Raw genomic sequence first — 26,926 nt, forward strand, 5'->3', positions numbered from 1 at the left:
TGCATAATTTTATATAGTAAAGGAATATGTGATATTTACCTATAATCCTGTAGGTGAGATGCAATCCTTCCGCAGGTCCTTTCTTTGTCAAGTAGGGTTTTACATATTTTAATACATCACCAAGGTATTCCAGTGCCTTTGCCACCATGGCTGATTTTTCAGCTAGTGTCTGAAGTCCACTGTAATTTTTACCAACAGCCTGAGACAATGAAAACAGGTGTGCAAAAATAATTAGTATAAGATTGGCCATTATTTCCAATATTCCAAAATATTGGCCAATATTTCACTGAAATAAAACAAATGTTTCTTCAAATGTGGGCCCAAACACTGCATTTTCAGAATCCTCCAAAACTGGAATTTTTAGGAAATACTGTACCTTAACAAATTGAAAAACAGCCTCATTAGGGTCTTGTTTGGAGAGTGAATCATCAACATGAGCCTTTGCAAAGATATCTCTAACTTCTGGAAGTTTTAATATCAATCTTGTGAGCTCGGTCAGTTGTTCCATATAAGCCTTATCTATTGGTTATCATGAGAACATGAAAAAATAATTGGCACAGATCGACAGCAAATTCATGCAGCACAGCTTTGGATTCAACTCTAAATTTCCCCTCCCACCCTTGAGCCAGGGAGCTAATCAGCACTCGGGACTATGATTTCAAAGTTGGACAATCAATTTTCAGTACTCAGCAGCAAACAAAACAAGAAAGGCAAAGTAGTCTCTACTGCAGGGGTAGCCAATGTGCCCTCTAGATGTTATTGGACTAAAACTGCCATCATCTCTGACCACTGATCATACTGGCTGGGGCTGATGGGAGCTGAAGTCCAGTATCATCTGGAAGGCACTGCATTGACAACCACTGTATCTGGTAGGTTACAATAAACAACAATTTGCATTACCGGTATATTCCCAATTGCTGACTTTAGGCCATGCTTTCTACTTGTGTAACTTGAGCACTAATTGCTTTTCCAGAACAATTCTTCAAATATGTGAAGGGCTGTTACATGGAGATCGAGCAAGCTTGTTTTCTGCTGCTCCAAGGGCTAGGACCCGAACTTACAAGAAATGAGATTCTGACTAAACATTGGGAATAGCACAGATATTCTTAAACACCTGTATATTAAAGAAGCATACTTACCAGCTGTTCGCTCAGCATCTGTCCTGATCAAAGTATCAGGAGACTGATCGATAAACATTTGCAAAACGCATCGAAACCAAGACTGTACCAACAAGGGTTGGTAGGACATATGACCCATTCTAGTAAGAGCTTCAGACAATTCACTGCAGGAAAGACGAATCAGTAAGAAAAAAATAAGTAGGCAAATAGATAGGAAAGCCACCCTTTCTCCTCTTTTTTTGTACCTTCCCCCCTGTGTTTTCATATGTAACCTCTGCCATTGCTTGTCACTAGGGGATACTCTGTGAGCACTTTGACACAAAATATCATGCCCTTTCTCTGCAGCAGTACGAGAAATGAAGCTGCAACAAATTCTAGAATCATAGTATTCTGGAGTTGGAAGGGACCCCAGGGTCATCTTCTAGTCCAATCCCCTGAAATGCAGGAATCTCAACAAAAATATCCATGAGAGATGACCATCCAACCTCTGCTTAAAAACCTCCAAGGAAGGAGAGTCTGCCACATTCCAAGGAGGTCTGCTCCACCGTCAAACAGCTGTTACTGTCAGAAAGTTCTTCCCGATGTTTAGTCAGAATGTCCTTTCTTGTAACTGGAAGCCATTGGTTTGGGGTCCTAGCCTCCAGAGCTAAGAAAAACAAGCTTGCTCCACCTTCCACATGGCAGCCCTTTAGATATTTGAAGATGGCTATCATATCTCCTCTCAGTCTCCTCTTTTCCAGGCCAAACGTTATCTACTTCCCTCAACTGCTCCTCATAAGGCTTGGTTTCCAGACCCTTTATCATCTTGGTTGCCCTCCTCTGCATGCATTCCAGTTTGTCAATATCCTTCTTAAATTGTGGTGCCTAGAACTGGACAAAGTACGCCAGGTGTGGTCTGACCAAGGCAGAATAGAGCGGGACTATTACTTCCCATCATTGGGACCCTAGGCCTCCGTTGATGCAGCCTAGAATTGTATTAGCATTTCTTCCTGCTGCACCACACTGTTATTTGTGTTAAGCTTGTGGTCTATCAATACCCCTAGATTCTGTTCACATGTATTACCAGTACATCTGCAAGCTCCTTTACTACCCTTTTGCCCTGGAGATTTGATTCATTTAAGTAGCTAGTTGTTCCCTTACCACCTCTTTCCCTATCCTGGGCTGCAGCTCCCTCCTTGCATCACTTATTCTGTTCGACAGTGTTTTCTTTTTGAGTGAAGATAGAGGCAAAGTATGTGTTCAGCAGTTCCATCTTCTTTCCCCCCCAATAGCATTCCCCTGTCTTTTCCATGTGGAGGACTTACTACTTGCTTGATCTTCCTCTTGTTTTGAACAAACCTTTATTATTATTTTTAACCTCTGTTGCAAGCGAGAGATCGTTCTGAGCTTTGGCCCACCTGACCTTCTCCCTGAAACAGTTGGGAACTTGTGTATACTCTTCCTTCATGACTGGAAGTGTCTGGCTACATAAGGGAGGGTCCCTTCCCTGTTATCCCACCTGGTCCCTCTCTGGGATCCGACTCTGTGCTTATAGCCGCCTCTCTGGTCAACTCTCAGACTTCCTGGGGACCAGATGAGGCCCATCTCAACTGGACTTCGCCCATTCCACTGCTGTGCCTACTTATAGGCTTCTTGTTGACTCTGCTGCCAAAAATTGTGGTGTTTCTTTTGGGGAGGCGGAAGGCAGTTGCTTGGGCTGGGCTGTATCAGACCCCTGAAATGAGGGCTGGATATTCCTACTTTAGAGATATAATTGTGTTGGAAAACAAATGTGAACAATATTTCTGATATAACTGAAAGACCTGAAACTTTGTAAATAATAGAGCAATTTGCACTAGTTGCAACAGAGGGCATATTCTGTATATAAATGCATGACACACTACTATGAATATATCAAACGGATCTCAAAACCAGGAAAAAAAATCTTGCATGCACATGTACAAAGGAAACTGAGACAGGCCACTGACTCATCTAATTCAGTACAGTTTGCGCTGACTGGTAACAGCTCTCCAGTATTTCAACCATATTTTGTGTTTTTACCAGGAGGAAAGATATTGAACCAGGAGCTTTGTATTAGCTACCATCCTCTCCCTTTTAAATCATACAAGCTATCGTTACAATTTATGTCATTAAGGCTCAAGGTAAAACTCCCACTGATTTTAATGCTCTGGACATCTTCCTACATGTAAGCTCTGTGCCTTCTCCCACATATTTTGTTAAATCACTTATAAAGGCTGAGAATTGGAACGGGTCTTGTGGGTTGTTTAGTTTAACCTGCCACCCTGAGGCAATATAGTCGAAATTTAAAGTGTGGCTGATGGATGCTTGTCTAGCTTGTTCTTAGTTTATGCCATTTTGAAAAATGTGCTATGAAATTCCTCGGTGGTGCAGCAAATTCCCACAATTGTGTGCCAAGTGTTACATACAGTTGAATTCATAACATCAGATGAACTACCCAGAATTAGATACCTGCATCTTAGAGATGATTCCCCAAATGGTTTGTACAATGGCAGGTGCTATGAGATTCCAGTTGTCAATAAATAACAGTTGTCAGAACAACAAATGGAAGCAACGTGGCTCTGTAGAAATATATATACTTTTATTGTACTTTTGACTAAGAGACTAGGGCCCAAAGAACCTTAATCCAAAGCCAAAGGGGACTTTCACTTCCTGAAAAGCAGGTCATCTATGTATACTGGCAAATGGAGAATTTCAAAAGTAATTTGTGATATGGCACAGGATGGAGTTGGGTGTAAAAAAAAAAAAAGGTCAAACACTTTATATCAACCCAAGGAAGTCTTTGCCAGCCAAAGCTCTCATGTTTATGACTATTTCTTTACAAAATTACTTAGTTGCACTTCCAACAAACAACTCATAGGCATTGTACAGTAAATTCTGAAGGCCACTGAAACAAAAACCAGTAAACGAAGGAATAAAACATATGACTAGAAAGCATCTGCTCTCACTTCGCCAAGTAAGTTTACATCACTCACCTGTTTTGTATTAGGTGGCTTAGATACCTTGAAACCAGCCGAGGGCAAACCATATCATCCCACCCGAACAACTGCATCATTGATAAAACTGGTTGAGGCTGAAGATCTGATGTACATGTGCTGGGCAAATCCAAAGCCATTAAAGTAAAACCTATTTTTAAAATGAAGGAAGGAAAGAAAGTTGGGGAAAATTCAGGGTAAAAGCATGCATTTTGTGTATTTCTGTAGCTCTTTTCCATAAAAAGGGCACCCCTCCCAAAAAAACACACTAGTGAAATGCATCTGGGGACTCTGGAGAGTTCCAGCTGGGGAAAGGAAAAAAGAGAAGAGAGATGGAACTCCTCTTCCCTGCCAGACATTTGTCTGCTCAAAATCTGTTTCCCTCCAGTGCTGTTTTTCCACCTGCAGGGGCAATTACATACAAAAGGGGAAAGAATCATAAATAGCATTTTTTGTCTTCAAGAATTCTGAAGTTTGGAAACTAGTTTCTCATCTGATAAGGAATTCCTATAACCTTAAAGCTACATTTTGTAAGAAAGTGGAAACTCATACACTTTTCGTGAGCAGAATGACCGCTATTGTGAGTTCAAATGTATTCTTTAAAAAACAACAACAGGCTCAATATGCATACCCTTAGGCTGCATTCCTAACAGCACTTACCTAGGAGTAAGCCCCACTGAATTCAATAGGACTTACTTCTGAGTAGGTATCGTTGTGATTGTGCTGTCAGTACTATAGAAATGTTTTCAATCAGGGCTCCATGAGCATCTACTGGGGTCCCACACATTTTTACAACCTTGCACCACAGAACTTTAATTCTCCCCTCTTCTTCCCCAGTCACTCACTGCCACCTATTACCATATTTTTAAAATGTGTTTGTGTGAGGCAGCAAAAGAGTATGTGTTGGGGTTCAGCAGAGTATCACAATATGTTATAGATATCATGAAAGATGTTCCTCAGCTAAAAAAAAGGGGGGGGGGGTTGATAACACCGTGCTACTATATCATCTTATATTTACTCATTATATTTTCTTATCATAGTTTGTAGCTCACTTTCCCTTTCATTCTTCTAAACTGTTGAATTACATACATCACTATATCCCCAGTGCTAATTTTCACACAGCGATGTTAATCCAATGGGATGTTTCTTTTTTCAACAAATATCTAAAGAAAACCAGAATGGACTTTTTGACAGGATACGAGGTTTCTGCCTTAGCATGATTTCCTTAATACACTTGGCAAGTGGCAGAGCATTTCCTTTCTACAACGTTCTTTTCTATTACTATTATATCTTAATTATTGCAAAGCTGCTGAAGTTCAAGGGTCTTTCTTTATTTCCATTATTGACTGGGTCTTTGAGAGCTCATAAAACTCAGTTCTTAATTCATGTTGGGCTAAAATACATTTAAATTCAAATCTGCCTTTTCCAAATATTATTTAAATGGATTCAGTGTGCCATTATAGCTAGGCACAAGCCTTGTCAAATTGAAATATGCAGTATTACGATATAGAAATTTCATGCAAGAAATGATATTATATCAAAATACAAAAGAACCAGATCAGCTGGGCACAGCTCCACTAAAGTCAAGGATCGGCACTATTATAGTTTACTCTCAATATGCTATTCCATCTGCTAGGATTTTGAGTAGCATTCCTACAGAGTAAGACATCAGAAAAGGTGGTGGTGTTTTGTTTTTAAATTGGGACGTCACACCACGTGCTTAAATGTTGTCTGATATATGCTTAGAAAGCCATTTACAAAATGAATATTATTATAATCTGAGAGAAACATTGGGGAGAAAGGAATTTCGAGAAGCAGAAGAGCTATGAACAAACTCATTTAAGCTCTGAAAATATGCATCACATTTGATATGATGAAGCATTTAGCAGCATCAACCATTAACCTTGCAGAAAATTATAGCTCATATTTCAAATGTAACAAATGATAGCAGAGGAAAAGTGATACTCGAGTTGTGGATATAGAGACACCATATTAATAAGATGAGTACTCCAGAGTACTCTAATAATGTGTTGGTTTCTCTCTTCTCTCTCTCTCTCTCTCTCTCTCTCTCTGTGTGTGTGTGTGTGTATACAGCCACCCACCCATGTAAAAATGCTGAACATCCCTATAGAAGTTCCATTATTTGCTGACAAATTAACTAACAGCTTCTAAAGTAAGTACAAGACGGTACCAAGGATGTACAGGAGGATAGCCAAACTGCTGTACAGACCTGCAGCTGTATCTGCAAGCTGAGAACAAGGAGTCTGCAGCATTCTCTGACTCTTCAAGAAGGGAAAGAAATTTCTCCAGAGAGCTCTGGCAACAGCAAGGTGGTGCTCTTTCGCCACCGACGACAACGGAGCATTTGGGCCTGTATTCCCTGAAGGCAGTCCCTGGTTTAAGTGTTTGTGCACAGTCCTAGGGAGAAACACAAATAGTATTAACATTCTATGTACTGGTGGTGGTGCAGAAACACACCTGAATTCCTTAGAAGTATTACTGTACAGACAGTATTTGCACTGTACAAAATGCAAGTACTGAAACATCATTTTCTATAATTAAAACCTTGATCCAAAGACATTTCTGCATACCACCTATCTGATGGATAAATGATGGCATATTAAGCACCATAAAGTTAATGTTAATTACTGATGTCAACCATTAATTACGCACCTCTTAATGTGTCAGACCCAAATGAGAAACAGGCAGGCTCCAAAATGAATGCGTGCATTTATCAACTGACAAGTCGGTCTGCTTACAATCCAAAGCCAGATCTTCTACTATTAGTTAATTTGGTATGGAAGGGTACAGGAATTGGAACTGGCACAGAAACAGTTATAATTTTAGGTAATGCATTTCCCCTTGAAGTTTTATTTATGAAGCCTCAGCACACACACAAAAGAAAAAACACAAAAATGAAGATTTAACAGTTTTTAGATACATTGTGCGGTTTGGTTTTGAATCAATGCCCCCAGTTTTACTAGTGGAATAAGGACAGGAGTTACCACTATACACAACGTCAGTCTTTTCCAGAAAATGTGGCATGAATTCAATAACACACTCAATTTTCTTTGATTCTGTTAGTACCATTCCTACTACTTAATCTAATTTGGAAGTTGTGACTTTCTAAAGGTTCAATAGAGATGTGTCTGCAGGGAATCAATGTTCTCAGAGAAATGGGTGGAAGGAGGGGCAGGAAGCATTAATAAATTTGTCTGGCAGACTAGGATATGAGGCATTACTGTTCTTAGATGATCAACTAAATAACATGCTTATTAAAAACAATCTGTAGCAACGGACTATCATTCCTGCTCCTATTTATCTCCTGGTCAACTCAGCTGATTGTAGATCACAGGCAACATTACTACATTTGCTTTATTAAATTCTATAAAAAGCGGTCAAAGTATTTATTAGACAATGGCATCTATCAAGGACAGTCAGATATCTCATAAAACTAATGTTGCTGGCAGGCCATAATCAGGGCTGAAATAGGGGCTTTTACATTTGTGAACTGCATTCCAGGCTTGACTACTCATTTTTTATTTTTGTGTGAAAATTAAACAACTCAAAAAGTAAAAAAATTAAACAAGCTCAAACATTTTAAAAAACAAACATTTTCTACCTCACTGTTCATTCTTGTGTTGATTTTCTTGGAAGGACAAAGAAAATTGTGATAAATTTATGGGAACAATGTTGACATGGCCAACTATTTTTAGCTTGCATGGTTACTAAACCAGGGATCATTTATGGAGTGAGTGTGAAAAAGAGAAGAAAGCAACTCTATCATATTTTCCCTTCTTCACCATCTGTCACGGAGTGTGCTAGTCAGTAACCATATAGTTCAAAGCTGGAGTTACCTACTCACAGTGGTATGCTTCCAAAATGCTAGGTTGGCAGGAGCTGGGACAAAGCAATGGGAGCTGTTGCCCTTCAAATTTCCCTCTCAATTAGAACTTCAAAATTAAATAGCAATAACACTGTTCCTGTTCCACTATTACAAAAGCTGAAACCCTTTCAAGTATTTAACATCATAAATCAGCTCAGCATTTTTCAGAAGTTTATTTACTTAGCAGTAAAGGGCTCTTCGTCTAACTGTGGCCTCTTGTGCTGCAGTGGATACTATTCTGGAAGATCTTCAGGAGGAGTTCTTTCAAGGGGAAAGGGATTTTGAAACGTCCCCGTGCAGAAACAAAACTAACATGCAGCTTTTTTATCTTTTTAATGCTTCCTTCTCTCATTCCTCAGTATTTTGTCATAATAAAAGCTTACTGAACTGTAGACCTTGTGAATTAAAGGGACATGATTATGATACTTAATATGGTTTAATTCAAAAGATGCACACATCACCCAAACCAAATGTATTGCCTGTTGTCAACACTCAACTCAAACAGTATTCCGAACTGCCTGAATACAGATTTATTGAAAGGCTTGGTTATTTTGTCATCTCTGACTGCAGGATATAGCCACATATCATTACAAAATTCAAAAGATTTGAAGCAAAAGGGATACTCCAAATTTAAACAGCACATCCGAAAGTCTAGAATTAGATCCAAATGTCACATCCATGTTTATAAAATTTTAAATATTAGTCTAATAAATTAAACTATGCATTAAACACATATATTTTAAACTATGTATAATATGTGCATTTTAAATATTTTTATTACAGTCATGCCTAGAAGGGATTATAAGCTATACAGTGGTGCCTCGCAAGACGAAATTAATTCGTTCCGCAAGTTTTTTCTTCTTGCGAGTTTTTCGTCTTGCGAAGCACGGTTTCCCATAGGAATGCATTGAAAATCAATTAATGCATTCCTATGGAGACCGCCTTCAGACCAGGTCCGGGGACAGTCTGTCCCCGGACCTCTTCTGAAGGCTGGCGGGGGGAGAAGGACTTTTCTCCCCACCGCCAGCCTTCAGAACAGCCTTCTGAAGGCTGGCGGTGGGAAGAAAAGCCCTTCTCCCCCCGCCAGCCTTCAGAAGAGTTCCCGCAGGGCTGCCTAGGCTGCGGATAGCAGCCTGCTGCCCGGCGCGAGGGGCGCTCTGAAGCAGAGCGCCCCTCGTGCGGGGCAGACATCTGCAGCTTGGGGAGCCCTGCAGGAATTCCCCGCAGGGCTCCCCAAGCTGCGGATAGCAGCCCGCTGCCCCGCGCGAGGGGCGCTCTGCTTCAGAGCGCCCCTCGCGCGGGGCAGACATTCGCAGCTTGGGGAGCCCTGCAGGACTTCCCCGCAGGGCTCTCCAAGCTGCGGATAGCAGCCTGCTGCCCCACACGAGGGGCGCTCTTAAGCAGAGCGCCCCTTGCGCGGGGCAGACATCTGCAGCTTGGGGAGCCCTGCAGGAGTTCCCCGCAGGGCTCTCCAAGCTGCGGATAGCAGCCTGCTGCCCCGCGCGAGGGGCGCTCTGCTTCAGAGCGCCCCTCGCGAAGGGCAGACATTCGCAGCTTGGGGAGCCCTGCAGGAGTTCCCCGCAGGGCTCTCCAAGCTGCGGATAGGGGTAGCAGGCTGCTATCCGCAAGGCTGGCGGGGGAGAAGGGCTTTTCTTCCCACCGCCAGCCTTCAGAACAGCCTTCTGAATGTTGGCGGTGGGGAGGAAAACCTTCCTCCCATCGCAAGTCTTCAAGACAGGTCCGGGAACAGAGGAGAAGCGCTGCGTGCCTTCCCCTCTGTTCCTGGACCTGTCCTGAAGGCTTGCGGTGGGAGGAGGGCTTTCCTCCCCACCGCCAACATTCAGAATGCTGTTCTGAATGTTGGTGGTGGGGAGGAAAACCTTCCTCCCACCGCAAGTCTTCAGGACAGGTCCGGGAACAGAGGAGAAGCGCTGCGCGCCTTCCCCTCTGTTCCTGGACCTGTCCTGAAGGCTTGCGGTGGGAGGAGGGCTTTCCTCCCCACCGCCAACATTCAGAATGCTGTTCTGAATGTTGGCGGTGGGGAGGAAAAACCCTCCTCCCACCGCAAGCCCCGGGAACAGAGGAGAAGCGCTGCGTGCCTTCTCCTCTGTTCCTGGACCTCCCACCGCAAGCCTTCAGGACAGGTCCGGGAACAGAGGAGAAGGCACGCTGCGCTTCCCCGCTGTCCCAGGAGATTTCCCTATGGGCTTTCGTCTTGCGAAGCAAGCCCATAGGGAAATTCGTCTTGCAAAGCCGCTAAAAAATCGGAAAACCCTTTCGTCTTGCGGGTTTTTCGTTTAGCGAGGCATTCGTCTTGCGGGGCACCACTGTAGTACAAAATATATGATAAATATGTACACATTAAAACTTTGACAGAAAATGTACAATGATTAGTGAACACTGATTTACAATCCAAGTCACCAGTTGACTACATGCACACTAGTTTACACTAGTGCATGGTTTCTCCATATTTATTGAATCTGACGGTGGGTGGGGGGTGGGGGGGAAAGGCAAAGTAATGAAATCAGTATAGCCTCTCTGGGTTGGGTTTAGAAGGCCTTCTGAAAAATTGGTATTGGCTGACTCAGAGGCTTAGGCTGTATACACACTCTTGTTTACTCTGCAGCCTGTGCTGTCCCCATTACTGTTTTGGGAAGTGGTGAACACATGACATTAGCATAGGCGTGCACACTGGGCGTGCACACATGGTGTGCCCAGGTACACTGTAATGTTATACTGAGAGGCATCCCGGCTCCTTCAGCTGCCACAATCCACTCAGAAGTTGGGAGCGCAGAGAGACGCAGGTAGAATAAAAAGGCTGGAATGGATCTGTAGCTTTCCTTCTACAGTGGTACCTCCGCTTATGTATCCCTCCGGTTATGAAAACTTCAGGATGCATAAGCGGCAAACCCGGAATTATTTTTCAGGGTTTTTGCTGCACGTGCATGCACAGAAGTGCTCAACCGCCACGTGTGCGTGTGCAAAAGCGGTCTCTCCAGTTGCGAAAACCTCAGGATCTGGCCGGACCTCCGGAATGGATCCCGTCCACAACCACAGGTACCAATGTACTAATGAGAAGTTGCTTTCAAAAAATGAAACAAGTGTTAAGCAGAGAGTGGTATGTTGATTTGTAAGGGCAAGATCCAGCTAAGTTTAAGGCCCATGGGAACCCGCTGCTTAACAGAGCATTCCTTTACAGTGGTACCTCTAGTTACGAATTTAATTCGTTCTGGAGGTCCATTCTTAACCTGAAACTGTTCTTAACCTGAAGCACCACTTTAGCTAATGGGGCCTCCCACTGCTGCCGCTGTGTGATTTCTGTTTTCATCCTGAAGCAAAGTTCTTAACCCGAGGTAATATGTCTGGGTTAGTGGAGTCTGTAACCTGAAGCATCTGTAACCTGAAGCGTCTGTAACCTGAGGTACCACTGTCCATATCTGCTCATAAGTATCCCTTGAAAGATGATAAAGTAGCAAGTGAAATATTTAATGTTCTTGAAGGAATCTACGTATAGTAGTAGGGAAAATGTTTTGTTCATGTAACCTATCTTCCTTTTTAGCAAAAGCTTTTTCATTAGACACCAGCCATTCACTTTTCAGATTGTTCTCTACAGCAAGTGATAGACAACAGAGCTAATTTTCTGTCATTCAGAGACAACGGTAGGCTTGCTAAACCTATAGCAGCAGCTCTGAGACACCATGAACTGATAGTTTATGAGATCAAAGCCACCATCAACAATGTGAACTCTGCCTCTTCACATTAACAGGAAACTGTTTTACGAGTTCCACCACTGGGCATCAATTTAACAAGTTCCAACACCAGCTAAGCTGTAAAACTGAATGTAATTCATTTAGTGACCCACGCATGGGGGGAAGCAATATGTAGGTGAAAACGTCTCACAGTGACAAAAAATGCTTTGATTTGCACCATTCATGTCACTGAACAAAGAACTTAAGCACTCACTGCCAATAGCTTTTATTGCCAAATGCACTAAACATTCATTATTATACGAGCGGAACCCACTGCTTTAGAGACCTGTTTGATAAAATAGAAGCGATAGAATAAATATTACATTTTTATCATGAACACAACTTGTCCATTAGGTTTAAATTATGGACTCGCTTCATGTTTAGAATGATCATCGTTTTTAGCAGAATCCATTTCACTCTGCTTTCTCATATCTTTCAAAACGTACACATGGGAATTTTACACACATGGGTATGAGACAGATAACCTGCTTTTCCCATCTGATATCTTATCAAAAATATTACCTGTGCCTTCCACTATTATCTACCCCACTGGAGCAGAATGGAGGGAGCTAAACTAACACCAACTAAATAAATCCAGCTGGCCTTATTTAGGGACATTGTATACAATTAGCAGAATTAGAAGTTGTGAAAATTTTCTTAGGCTGTACTATACTCAGCTACAGGTGGCATTGAAACATTGCATGTTTGGATGCTTCCCGTGGAGGGAAAATGAAAAGACCATCTTGCTTATTAAAACAGTCTGTGAGGCCAGGTTGCCTACGTCTAACACTGTCAGTTTCTATGGGAAGGTGTGATCAAACATTTGATTCCCTCAATTGGAGCCAGAAGTAGCAGCTTTAGTTCTGCCACTTGATTCTACTGACCAGGATGGCCCAATACATTTCACTACCTGGGGGAAATGACAAGACAGACATGCACACACACACACAGTTACAAGTACATAAGCCAATTGGATTGGCAGGTGCTTACTTTAACAAGGGATACAGGACAGTGTTCTCTACTGCACCTGAGGGAAACAGGTTAGCATAGGAGGTGCAGGATAAGCTGTGTTGCAAACTCCCACAGGTGCTCTGCAGTTCCCAGCATTTTACTAGTTTATTAAATTTAACTGTTTTTTTTTTTATTATTATTATAAAACAGCCGGGTAACATTGTTCTCTGGGCAGCTTACGGCATAAAAGAATAAGATACGACTGGAAAGAAAGTAAAATAAAGATTCCAGCATCTGCCACCTCAATCTGCCTTGAGTGATTTGTTATCGATAAATCCTTGCACTCCTAGGGTGAAACTCATATTCTGGCAGCAGTGGCGTGATGGGCACAACATTTGTCATCGACAGGAAGCCTCTATATGCAGCACACCAAACACACGATTCTTTGGTAATGGGATACTTATCTGGCATATAAACCAAGGATGGGGAACCTGTGACCCCTCCAGATGCTGTTTGATTACAACCCTCACTATCTCCAACCAATGGCCATTCTGGATGAGGCTGATTGGAGGCCAGCAACATCTGGAAGGCCACAGGTTTCCCACTCCTGATCTAAACACTTCCTCCTTTGGGAGCATTCCTACTTGTATTCCTCCAGTGCATAAGTACACTCAACATCCACTCAGGAGAAGTGGGAAGGAATTAGCAGACTTGGACTCCTCGATTCCTCTCACAAGGTAGAAACAGTAGCTCTCTGAGATGTGAGGGAAGTCAAAACTGTAGCTGCCAATACAAACTCTACTATTTAAAATCGTAGCAGCTATTAGACAAGAAACTGCAAGGCATTGCATTATTACATTTCTAAGATGTTTTCCTTATCTTGTTTCTTGAAATTTGAGGGTAGGAGGGGGGAATAGGGAAAAACCAATGAATGGAAATGCAAATAAAGGCTGCCATCCCTTCTAGGGTTAATGGGTGCTTTTGTAAGATTTTAGGTCAGATTAAACTTTTGCTCACAATAGGGCTGGTTATCGGTTTTATTTTTTACTGACTTTTAATGCTTCTAGAAAGGAGGGGAGGAAATCAATATCACGCGAGACAAAAGGGCTCTTGAGGCTCTGGCTGCACCAGCTTTTGGTTTGGCTTCACATACAATCCTGCAACATGCTGAGGCTGGGAAGGATTAGGCTGCTTGTGTTGAGTAAACCGATGATACTCAATAAACAGTTTCTGTTGTAAACCCCTTAGGACCTGCAAAGCCACACTAGTTGGCATTAGACCAGATAAGCTGCCGAACCAGCTGTAATCTCATTTAGACCTGAGCTGATCCTCCTGTCCTTTCACTCTACAGGATCAACGAAAACCACTGAGGAAGCAGCAGTATTATAGCGGCACTGCTTGCTGGATGTAGCAAACATTTCATAAATTCCTCTCCTTGAAGCAAGTCTGCATATAATCTGCACGGAGGCAGAGAAATCAATGGATTTCTGAATTCATTAGCACTCTTATTATGGCAGGGTAAATGTTTCTCTTTATGGAAGGGCAGCCGTTGCAAGTTGGCTTTGCAAACCTCTTATTTGGTGACCATTTCTCATCTTGCCAATGCTTTGCATTTGTGCTACCCTTTAGGATAAAAATTAACTTGCATGCAAGTTTATTAAAAATAAGAAGGAGCACTGGAAATAAACAGAGCAACCAAGGCTACACTTGTTCATCCATCTACGTGAGTGAATGCATCATAGAACACAATGTGACTTACTTTAGAGGAGACAGGTACAAAACCGCACTGTCACACACTTTACTGCAAGAGCAGAGCATCCCTTATATAAAATAACTAGTTATACTTCAAAAGATTTTATTTCTGTTAGTAATGAAAACTATTATTTGGACCTAGATAAGACAAAATAAAAAATCAATGCTGTTTTCAAATAATATTATAACAGTTAACAGGCTAAAAGCATCAGCTAATAGGAATGGCTATAGCTCAGTGGAAGAGCGTATGCTTTGCATTGAAAATGCCCTAGGTTCAATCTCCAGAATCTCTAAGGAGTGTTTGGAGACAGCTGCTGCCAGTCAGTGTCAACCTTACTAAGCTAGATGGATTCTGTATGAAGCAGCTTCTTATGTTCCCATTAAAAACAAAAGTATAAATGCTACGCTTGATAAAGAAGGCACAAAGGCCCAGAAATACAGCTTATCATGTAATAAGGCTTTCCCCCCAAATGGTTACCAGCTCCTCAAATGTGGTGCAAGTTTCCCCTATCATGCTTTCTTATGTATAACAAAGAATGACTCTCTACCAAGTGGTAAGAGCTCACTGTATTTTGCACGTGGTTTGATTGCCATCTGTATTCACCCAAACAGAATTTCCAGTTCTCAGTGAAGACAACTTCCAATTTCCTCAGCAGTCCCATAGTCATGTCTTCCCCATCCCTCTCTGCCCTTTAGGCTTCTAGTAGACAAGGATGTTGAGTGCACAATGGGACCAGGGAGGGCAATGCTGCTGTAATGCCTGCTCTTGAACTTGACATGATAAAAAGGGTTCTCCAGGCATTACCTGCCAATCCCAAATACAGAACAACCACATCTTCTTAGTAAGAATTATACAAAGACTACTCCTGAAGAGGTACAGTAAATACTTTTTAAAACCCTATTCAGAAGGACCCACCCATGAGTTGAATCAACATGAAGACGAACTAACCACTCATCTGCAGTGAAAGTACTGCCTGTCTATTGCATTGAATTACCGTAATCTGAGCTCCTGTAGTTATGAAATGGTGAGCAATATTAGAAAAATCAGGATTCTCACAACCATTACTTTCCAGTAATTAAGAGATTGTGTTAAATAGGACCTCAGTACTTTAGAGAGAAAAAACCAATTTCATTAAGACTCGAAATTTACTTAGTGCAAATTTTGTAAAGCGACACAACATGTCACGATGAGGCAGCCCTGGTATTGCATCTGAAAACATTAAATCTGGTCCCAAGCCATGCACATCAAAGTGAAAGAGCTTGTATGCAAAGCCCATTTTCCCCACCAAAGTAAGTTGGAAAACATACCCCTTTTCATAATGGCAGAGATTTCAGCATAGCAACACAAATGCTCCATCAAGTCTATACCAATTTCCATATGTTGTCAGCGCACACCATGCAGGTCAGATGTGTGTTACAGTGCAGAGGGGTCAGGTCAGATGCGCATTACAGATGCTGCAAATTGGCATTGACCCACTGTAGACTGCTACAGCAGACATGCCCTGCTCATTAATCTTCATCCACCTCTCTGGCATACTTGGACTGAATGCAGCCAGCGGAATTTAGATTGATCCTCAAGCTGATCCAGCACTTGAGCATAAAGACTGCTAGTCTGAACAGATCTACTTAGGATCAGTTGAGTGCTGGTATGAGTTTCCAGTTTTCCACTTCTGTGTTTTAGATCAACTGTGATTCCAGATTTCAGATGCATGTTATCCAAAACAACCATTACTTATGATAACTGACACAACCCCTCACAGTCTCTACATTTCAACTCTTAATGAAATGATTTAAAGGAACAGAATTAAAGGGTGCTTCTTGCCCTCTCCAATATGAAGATTAATAAAAGCATCCTATCATCTACGGATATGTGACAGAAATTACTTTATAGCTCCTGCACAATCACTTAAAGCCATTCAGTGTGTTAATGTTTCACCTCTCTCCAAGTCATTCTTCAGAGGTAAAGGAGTCCCATTTAACATAATCACTTAATAACTGCAAAGTGATGGGTATCAGAACCCTAATTCTTCTAATATTTGCCAAAACCAGCTCTTTTGTAATAACAATAACACCATGATAGCAAACTGTAAATCTGTGTAATTATACTTTAATTGTATTGTGAGGCATGCATTAATCACAAAGTTTAAGTGCCAAGGATGGAATTATAATAATTCTGTAAAACAAATTTAAGCTAGCTAAGTAGGTCAAAACCACTAGCATGCAACAGGAGACCTCTGGGAATTTATCAGTTAATGGCTATTTATGTGCAAATGAGTGCCCTACAACCCTCCAAAATCCTGTGTAGCCGAAGGGTATTTCTGTTAACCAGGAGCATGCTAACTGCTGAGGCATAAATTAAACCATTTATTGGAATTATTTTAATTCCTACCACCCCCCTCACTAGCTGCACAATTTACAGTGTTAATTTACATGAAGATAGAGCTGCTAAGGACTTGGGAGATAGAGCTACTAAGGACTTTTTCAGAAATGTTCCTGTTTAGAAAATAACTTCCACTGAAACAGCATTGTGCTCTCAGTTTCCCAGCCTTCTAAAGGGTGTCTGAAGTCATTAAAAATTCCAGAGGTTCAGCACCACTCTGCAATACAGCAAAACCCTTTTGTAATGAACTCTAATGAAGTGAAATTCAGTCTTGTGTCCCTTCCACCCGTTTCAAACTTAAAAGGCAACAATGAAGCTCAAGAGGGTTTCTATCAACTACCGTTTCTCTGTCATAACGTTCATGATGCAGACATATCAAAGGTTTTCACTGTTAAAGACTGAATTAAATGTCAGGGTGGTGGTGAAGTTTGTTTTAAACAAAGCACCAAATTTAAGAAACTTTATTCCTTTTGTGCAATTTCAGTTTAAGAACAAAAGCAACAACATGCTTGAAAATAATATTTAAAAGTAGTCCACCCTTTGCTCATCTATCACCCAATCTCAGGCAGCAGAGCACTTTTTCCCTAGAGACCCCCACAGGAAAAGGATGGGAGCAATTTTTGCCTTCCACAGATCTTCTCCCATAGACCTGATTGTGGCTAAGTGATCTTTAATAACATTGCAGATTGCTTTTGAGGGGAGGAAGGGGAGCAAGGCAAGCTCATGGGCCTGCTATATTAGAATTACCCTGTTCTCTTTCCTACTAAGAGACAGGGAGAAGTGTTCCCTGTAAAGCTGAGCAAAATTTTATAAAAATGTTATTGGTACCAGTCCTGAACCATAATTTCACCCTGGGGAAGCCTTGGGGCATTCCTAGCTATTTTTTCCAGCCTTTGAGAAAAGGCATGTGCATTTCAGAAAAGCCAACTTTTTAGAAATGTTCTCTCCACTTTTCTCTATTTCAGTTCCTCCTATTTTTTTATTTATACATTTTCTAAATAATGAATATACACCGTACATTTTCCATAATAAATCACTTCTCTCAGGACTTCCCAGTCCATTCCCTCATGACATTCTAATCAAACCTTATTTTGCTGCATATCCTTTTCTTCCATCCTATTTTGTCCTATAAATATCCCTTATTGTTGGTAACTGCTGCTCTCAAACTGTTGTTCCTACTTGTAAGTTAACTATTATATCTCTTTAAATATTCTCCCAAGTATTTCTACTCATACTTTACCTGAGTTTCATCTTGGTTTTTTATTTTCACTGTCATGTATGCTAGCTCTGGGTATTCTATCAATTCATTTTTCCATTGATCTTTGGTTGGGATTTCTCTTTCCTTCCGTTTTTTTGGCATATATTATTCTGGCTGCAAGCGGTTGCATATAAGAAGAAACAGAGTGCCTTTTTAGGGATATTGACATATGCTATTCCTAGTAGGAAGGTCTTGGGTTTCTGGGGAAACGTAAATTTAAAAATCTTAGTTCTACATAGATCATTTCCCAATAATCCTTAGCTTGTTTGCACTTCCACCACATGTGCATTAGGGTTCCCTCAACCTCTTGACACTTCCAGCACAGTTTGGATTTTTAAAAAATACATTTTTACCAACTTACTGGGTGTCAAGTACCACCTGTACATTATCATTTATAGGTTTTCTTTAATAATATAGAAGGCTGAAAAATTCATCCCCCCCATAATTTCTCCCACTGATAATTCTATATTATGGCCAATATCTATTGCCCAGTGGGTCATTATTGCTATTACCGTTTAGTCTTTGGTCTTCCACTCCAATAGTTTTTTATATATTTTAGATATTAATTTTCCATTATTTCCTAAAACAATTCTTTCAAATTCTGAGCCTCCTTCCACTAATCCTTTTTCTTTTAAAAATATTTCATTCAATTGAATATATTGGAGCCATTAAACTATTGATAATCCATTCTTATATCTCCTTTCTTTTAGTCTTGCTCTTCCTTATTTAAATTCTATAAAGTCCTTATATGTACCTCACTTATTTTCCAAATCCCCCCCCCCGATACCACCTCAGTAGGTGATATCCAGCGTGGGGTTTTCCTTTCCAAAAGGTCTTTATATCTCAACCAGACAATGTACAAGCTTCTTATCACATGATTTTGGAAACCTCTGTGTGCTTTGCATTTGTCATAGTAAAGGTAGGCGTGCCACCCAAACATAGATTGAATCCCTCTAGGTCTAAAATGTTAGTGTTTCTTTAACTCCATCCATTCTTTCATCCAACACAAACACACTGCCCTGTAGTAGAGCATAAGGTCTGGGAGGCCAATGCCCTCTCTATTCTTTGCATCTATGAGGATTTTATATTTAACTTGCAGTTTTTCCCCTTGTCATATAAAGTTTGTTACATCTTTCTTCCATTGCTTAAAGCAATTGGAGCTATTTATCAATGGCAATGTTTGGAATAAAAAAACCATCTTGAGTAAGATATTCATTTTGACTGCAGAAATTGTTCCTAAAAAGGAGAGATTCGTTCTACTCCAATTTTCTAGGTCCTTTTCAATATCATTCCAAATTTTTGAGTAATTGTCTTGGAAAAGGTTCATTTTTTTGGCTGAGTCATATCCCCAAATATATAATCTCTCCCCCCCCCCATTTTAATTCATGATCTGGCTTCCAGTCTTTCTTTAACATGTGGTTCTAAATTTTTAACTATCATCTTAGTCTTTTCCTTATTTATATAAAATCCAGCTAGGTTGCCAAATTTTGTTGTAGTTTCCAATGCCTTTGGGAAACTTTTCAACGGGTGCTCCAACATCATCGCTGCATCATCAGCGAATGCTTTCAGCTTATGGGCTCACTGTCCACTCGGATTCCACTTATATCATTGTCCTCTTGTATTTTTCTGGCTAAGACTTCCAATATTAAAATGAAGAACAATGGCAACAGGGGACGACCTTCTTTAGTTCCTTTCTTGATGCTTCATTTATCTGCTGTGCTGCCATTATTGGCCCATTTTGAGTATATATTGCTTTTATCGCATTGGTAAATTCTCTTCCAAACTTCATAGCCTCTACTGTTTTTCTCATAAAAGTCCATGAGACATTGTCCAAGAATACCACTGTCACTTCTTGTATTTCAGTTCCTTCTAACTTCGATCCAATCTTTTTGTGTGTGTATGTCTATGTGTTGTATTCCATGCGTACACACATACACACAACTCAGATAACACATCATGCATCTGATGAAGTGCACTCTGACCCATGAACTGAAAAATTTAAAAGAGCACAGAGTTTTCTTAAATAACCCAACTGGCATCAGAACAGAATAAAAGGGGGGTGCAGATCTGATCACCGATCTGTCAACACACGAAGGTGCTAAGATGCCCAAAGTACACTAAACATAACCAGACAAACACAGCAGTGTTCAAAGCATTCTTCAAATTGCTGAAATCCAAGGACAGTACTCTCAATGTTATTTAATAGAATTATAGAATAGTAGCGTTGGAAGGGATCCTTAAGAATCATCTAGTCGAACCCCCTGCAACGCAGGAATCACAGCTAAAGAATCCATGACAGATGGCCACCCAACCTCTGTTTAAAAACCTTCAGTGGAGGAAAGAGCAAGCTTTCATTCAAGTTTATCCTCTGGAATCACAGTTCTAAAACCAGCACAAACCATTCCCAAAGAGACAGAATAAATAAAAGAAGAATGTGCTTATCTTTTGAATAAAAAATGAAGGCAGAATATCTTAGCATAGCCCTCATTATCAAAGCCTCCTTTCCCAAGTATTTTATAAAGGACTATTAAACCCTAGAAATGCATGACGCTACTTCCCCCTATCTCTCCATTTTTGTTTGTACTGGAGAAAAGACACGCACGCATTTCTTCTCTTTCCAGTTTCTGGAACGCTAAAAAAAAATAATTAAAAGTGTATCATCACCATAGATTTGTCAATGCCATTGCCACTTCTAGCATTAAGGCTGCCAGTAGGAGGCAGCATCAAGTCTGACAGCAGCCACCGGGTGCAGGCAGCGCAGACTGGTTGGGAACTTGCTTCATTCTTCTGTCATTATATAAGCAAGATGACACTGTTCTCTAATCCAGCCAAAGCTGATAAGTACCATCAACCTGTCACTTCCTACATTTCAAATTCTAACACTGCAGCATCAAAGAGTTTTTTACATTTCGATTTCTTTTGCTGGCAGCAGTCAGTAGCCTCTCGTTCTCCCACGGTGTTCTAATGCAGCATTTGCACACCGGGGTTACTCCCAGCCTGAATAGCAGGTCATCCCCTACTCACTGAGCTCATCTGTGGCCCATGTGCTAGGCAATTTAGATCCAATCAGCCCTTATTTAGCTCAAGAGTAATGAGCAGCATAGTGACACAGACTTAAGCCTGACCCTCAGGACACTGCTCATCAAGCAGTAAAACTGTGACAAAATCATTCATCTTCCACCCGCTGGCAAGAAATAATACTCGCACTCACTGTATTACTTTTCAAGATAGGAAGGAGGGGGGGAAGTCCTGAATTTTCATGATGTGAGACATTAATTTGCAGAAAGCTGAATTCCCTTAAACCCCCCTGTTGCTATGAGCTCACCAGGGGGAAATAGGCCTTAGGAGACTGAAATGGAATAAAGAAAATTGCTTCAGCTTTCTTTTCATTTTAAATAAGCCTTAAATCTGGCAAGTTATCCTAAAGACAAAGATATCTATCTGTCTATCTATCTATATGGTCTTCCAAGCTAAAAAAGCAGCAATCCAAATCAAGGTATTTCAATGCTAATTAGATTTTATTTTATTTTAACTATCACTGCATCCTTCCCCCCACTCTTTGTTCAATAAGAGGGAGGGGAGAAATCCCGCAAATCTGTATAAATAGCTATTTTTCCCCCCACCACCTGCAAAGAAAAGAAATATGAAGAGGAAAGTTCATTGAAGGGAAAAAAAACCTGTAGTTTCAAAAGTGGAGTGCTTCAACCAGAAAATAAATGTACATTGATGTTCTTCAGGGATCACATATTTTTCTAAACAACTATGAGCCATGAGCAGCAGGTGCTCGTATACTCTTGAAATGGTTTTGTACTTTTCTCCCCCCCCCCCCCCCAAAGCATATTTGGTGGATTTAGTCTTTCACAACAGTAAATCATGTATAGCTGACAGGTAGGTTACAGAACAAGCGTCAGAGCAGGTTTGCTAGATAAAATGGTTACAGCAGAGAAGAAAAGAAGCAACTTTTGACATGGTAGTAGCCTAGGCAGAGCAATGCATTTTCACAGCTACCCTCTTTGAGATCAGTATTTTCTTATCTTTCAGCGAGCTGCACTGGGCAATGCAGCCTTAAGAGAGCAAGGGGCCCCTCCAGCTGTTTCAGGCTATCTTGAACATAACCGCAATAAGAGATGAGTCTCTTCATCTCTATGATGCAACTTAGCCAGGGAATGTGAGACAGAAGAGTTTTGGGATTTCAGCTCCTTGTTTAATCATACCACTCCTGGAAGGGCGTTTGTGTGCTTGGGTTTGTGTGTGCGTGTGTGTGTGTGTGTTTTGGGGGTAAATGCTGTAAAACGTTTTGAATAATAGAGTTAAAATAAAGCAGCATCTAAAATAAAGTTTTTATTTAAATCAAAATAAAGTTGTTCATTTAATTTTTTTTTGGCTAAGCAAGGAAATAAAAACTGCAAATGTATATAATTATTTCTCCCAAAGAAGGGGACAGAAAACACGTGTTTTGTTTTGCAGGGGGGGGGGTATACGGGCACAAACATAATGTAGCTTCTAAAGTAGAGTGTGAAAGCTAAATATGGTGAACCTCTGTGGAATGCCTTTTTAGAAAGGCGATTCCCTCTAACTTGTATACTGCTATTTTATTTCTGTGTTAAGACTCTATTTTCCGCCCCTTATAAGACGCCCCCATGTATAAAACGCCCCCTATTTTGGGAGACTCTGATTTAAGAAAATGGGAAAAGATCTATCCGTGTTTAAGACGCCCCCAAAATTTGGACATTATTTTTTCGGGGGAAACCTAGTCTTACACACGGAAAAATACGGTATTGGCTTATAAACACTGGGTGAAACACAACAGTGTCTATCTGCTGGTGGATCAGATGCTGTTTGTGGAAGAGATTCACCCTCCTACCCCCTCAAAAAAAAAAAATCAGTCTGTTTCAGAGAGTTGGGAGACCTTTCGGAAAAGGGGGGGGAATACAGGGGGAGTGCTCAGTGCTCACATAACAGCTATCGTTACCATTTCTGTGATGTCAATATCAACTTATACTGTGTGGCAAGAAGAGCCTCTCATATCCATGTAAAGTAGACCAGAACAGCCACTGTATCTAAGGTCCATGGCATAAATATCTTCCTAAATCAGAGGCAACGACCTGTGACTGAACAAATAGCACTTTAAGCATCTTTATAGAGATGGAGAAAACGAACCTTTTTTTTTAAAAAAAAGGAAGACTTAGCTTATGGCAAAGATCAACTCAATTCTAAGACCTATTACACTTCCCCCCTGACAATAGTATTCAGGAAGATGAATATATTGGAAAAATATATTGTTCAAGGGCTAATATTGAAACCCCAGAGTAAAAAACACTTCTCTGCATTCTCTTTATCAGCTTATCTGTTCAATGATATAAAAAGAGAAGAAGAAGAAAGTATCCTGATGGGCTCGGAGGGCTTCCCACAGGGCATTTTTGATGACAAAGTGTAAGACAACCCCCTCCCCCTAAAAAAAACCCCACAAAAAACCCACCAACTATATATTTCCATAGTAAAGATACAAAGTAGAAATTCCACACTCAGTCTGAAGAACTACAGGGTGCACTACAACAATAATGAATATACACTCTTATTTGTTGATTTAGCAACAGTCTAGCTATTGAAGAATGTCTATTAGAGAGACAACCATTTTTGCTGGAATAGTGCTCTGGCTGAGGGGGGAAATGTTGTCAGAGAAACCTTAAATACTATTGTTGTTTTTTAGTCTGCAACATATTTAAATTACAACAGCTCACAACTCTATTGACCCTATAAAGTTCTGACACAAAACCTAACCAAAGGAGAAAATTAGCACCTCTGACCACTACATTTTTCTACTGCTCAGTTTTATCCAAAGGCTCAGTGAGTGTCATTATAAACTACAAGTTTACAAGCTCCACAAAAATATAAAAATTAATCTGCAGACCTGCACGAAAGCTCAATGATGTCCAGAGTGTTGATAGAGACTGTTCCTTCTATTATCAAGGTTTTGTTCCCTACAAACCTAAAAGTATCTTAAGCTTCACATTTCCAAAATATATCCACATAAACCTTACATAATGTTCAAAGTCTTCGCTATATACCTTTTATAATTTTAATCCTCAGTCAAGCTTTTTGCAATGTTTTCTATACATGCCTCCTGCCCTCCCATATTGCAAATTCAATATGCTTCAGGCTTTAACAGCTACAACAGCCACTTGTCAAATCCATTTCCTTTCACAGTGCCCTTTTTAATACAGTGGTGCCTCGCAAGACGAGTCTCTTCGTCTAGCGGTTTTTTCGTCTTGCGAAGCAAGCCCATTGACGGATTAGCGGATTAGCGCTATTAGCGCTTTTAGCGGCTTTTAGCGGCTTAGCGGCTTAGAAAAAGGGGGGGAAAGGAAAAAAAACCTGCAGGAACTCACAAGACATTTTCGTCTTGCGAAGCAAGCCCATAGGAGCTTCGTTTTGCGAAGCACCTCCAAAACGGAAAACTCTTTCGTCTAGCGAGTTTTCCGTCTTGCGAGGCATTCATCTTGCGGAGCACCACTGTATTGCTAGATTTCTCTTAATGTAGCCACAGAGACATAAGTATAAAGAATACACACGTTCTGTGGAAGCAAATGATATTATTATTATTATTTCTATCCAGTTTACAATATAAAATTACAAAAATACACACCATAGCAATGAACAAAAACAATACCGTCCGTCCAGTTTAATAGGCCATAGATTATTTAATTAGCCAAAGGCCTGGGAGAATAGGAATGTTTTTGCCTAGTACCTAAAGATATGTAACGCAGGTACCAGGGGAGCCTCCCTGTGGACAGCAATCCACAAATGGGGAGCCACTGTAGAAAAGGCCCAATTGCTTTCATGAGCATAAATCATTGCATGAATGAGCTAAGCCAACAGGTGCAAGGTCAGTCAAATCCATTGCTATGGTAACAGCTCGGTGCTGTCTCTATAAGTGAGAGGTTTTCAACCTTTTTGAGTCCATGGCTCCCTTAACCAACTACGTTCTTTGTGGGGCTCAAGAGCTAGTTATGTAACCCCTTGCCTGAAGAGCTGGCAGCTTCTCACTCTGCTTCGAACACCCTCCCTTGTGGAGTGTTTCCTCAGCATCCTCTCCTCTCCTCTCCTCTCCCCGGAAGTCCTCCAGGCAGCTGCTGCTGCCATCCCTGGTCTCTGAGCTCCCCCCTCCCCTGCCCCAAAGAGAGGTGCCTCCCAGAGGCACCATTCACCTGTGGAGCTTATAGCCAGGGCTACTGCGATAAACAGCTGTGCAAGTCTTGGAGAGGCAGAGACACGAGAGGGCATCAGAGGAGGGAAGGAAGGAAAGAGGGACAGAGGCCAGCAACCCGTTCATCATTCAAGGCACCCCAGGGTGCCATGGAACACTGGTTGAAAACCACCGCTATAAGTGATTAAGGCATGTCAGTTTGGTGTGTCAGGGTCAATCTTGAGAAGTTAAGTCTGACTGTGTTACGTTTTGACTTGCTGGAGCAACAGGGATACTTGGTACTTAAATATATCTGTATCTGTATCTGAAAAGCCTACAAACTGGTACCTGTTTTAGCCTTTGCTGGTACCCGTTTTAGATTTGCAGTGTTTCAAATATCCCATCCAAATAACTGTACCTTGCAGAAGAGCTCTCTCTGTGCCAGTATTACCCTAAACCATGGGTAGGCAAACTAAACCCGGAGGCCAGATCCGACCCAATCGCCTTCTAAATCCGGCCCACGGACGGTCTGGGAATCAACGTGTTTTTACATGAGTAGAATGTGTCCTTTTATTTAAAATGCATCTCTGGGTTATTTGTGGGGCCTGCCTGGTGTTTTTACATGAGTAGAATGTGTGCTTTTATTTAAAATGCATTTCTGGGTTATTTGTGGGCCATAGGAATTCGTTCATTTATTTTTACAAAATATAGTCTGGCCCCCCCACAAGGTCTGAGGGACAGTGGACTGGCCCCCTGCTGAAAAAGTTTGCTGACCCCTGCCCTAAACTCTGGTAGCTGAGGCACTCTTAGCTCTGAATTAATAGTGACTACTACTATGCTCTAAAATCCACTAGAAGTTTTTGTTTTGTTTTTTGTGTACAAGAGTCAGAACCAGGCTGTTGGAAATCATACCCCTTGAATTTCTGTGTAAATCACTATTGTGGGAGTGCTTCCTTCACGGGTAAGGTAACCCTGTGGCTTTTGTTACTTTGAGCGTAATTAAACCATCCAATTTCACCCATCAGATGAAGACTGAAATCAAGACAGATCAAGGAACCCTCATTTATTTCTCGGAGCATGCTAGAAATGATCTTGCAGTACAGAATTTGAAAATTACTGCTCTAGATACTAGATGCAAGTACAGAATGGAAAACAGTTTCAGAGAGAAACGAACAGAATATTCTAGAAAGCATCCAGTTCTTCTCTCTCCCCCCTCCTCTTTTCAACATGAAGGCTATATTCAAGCAAAGTGAGAGCTTTTTAATGTTTGCTTAAGAAAAAAGAAATAGGGAAAAAGTGAACACTCTTACAAGACCTCACGAATCACGTTTTAGCCCGAGAGCAAATTTTCATAGCTGTGTTATAAATCCTTGAAAATAAAAGGAGTTATAATGGAAATGATGACAGTCCCTTAACACAGCAGCATGAATGGCTATAATTAAAGTACAGCTGTTGGCTATGCCTCACTCTGCAAAATGGGGGAGAAAATGCCATTTCTACTATCACCTCAAATAAAAGGAAGAAGGGAGACTTGAAATGTGATTCCAGAAACTCTATGTGATGTGTTAAAGGGGATTGCTACAACTATTTGACATTCTAAGCTTTAAATACCAAGGCATTTAGTTAACACAGCCAAGTCAGTATTTTCATAAT

At 41.0% G+C, this 26,926-nt stretch overlaps 1 protein-coding gene across 2 annotated transcripts in view; it reads right to left on the reverse strand.

The window, feature by feature from the left end:
- MMS22L (MMS22 like, DNA repair protein) overlaps positions 1 to 26,926 on the reverse strand; it is an 84,795-nt gene that overhangs the window by 20,472 nt on the left and 37,397 nt on the right. For both annotated transcript variants that reach the window (XM_083608270.1, XM_083608271.1), the window contains 5 exons: positions 6,342 to 6,529; positions 4,112 to 4,262; positions 1,140 to 1,282; positions 377 to 519; positions 40 to 199 (listed from right to left, as the gene is read on the reverse strand). In XM_083608270.1, the coding sequence (XP_083464396.1) occupies positions 40 to 199; positions 377 to 519; positions 1,140 to 1,282; positions 4,112 to 4,262; positions 6,342 to 6,529 (785 nt within the window). The remainder of the gene's footprint in view (positions 1 to 39; positions 200 to 376; positions 520 to 1,139; positions 1,283 to 4,111; positions 4,263 to 6,341; positions 6,530 to 26,926) is intronic.

Source organism: Podarcis filfolensis (assembly GCF_964270895.1).
Source record: "Podarcis filfolensis genome assembly, chromosome: 3".
NCBI classification, from domain to species: Eukaryota; Metazoa; Chordata; class Lepidosauria; order Squamata; family Lacertidae; genus Podarcis; species Podarcis filfolensis.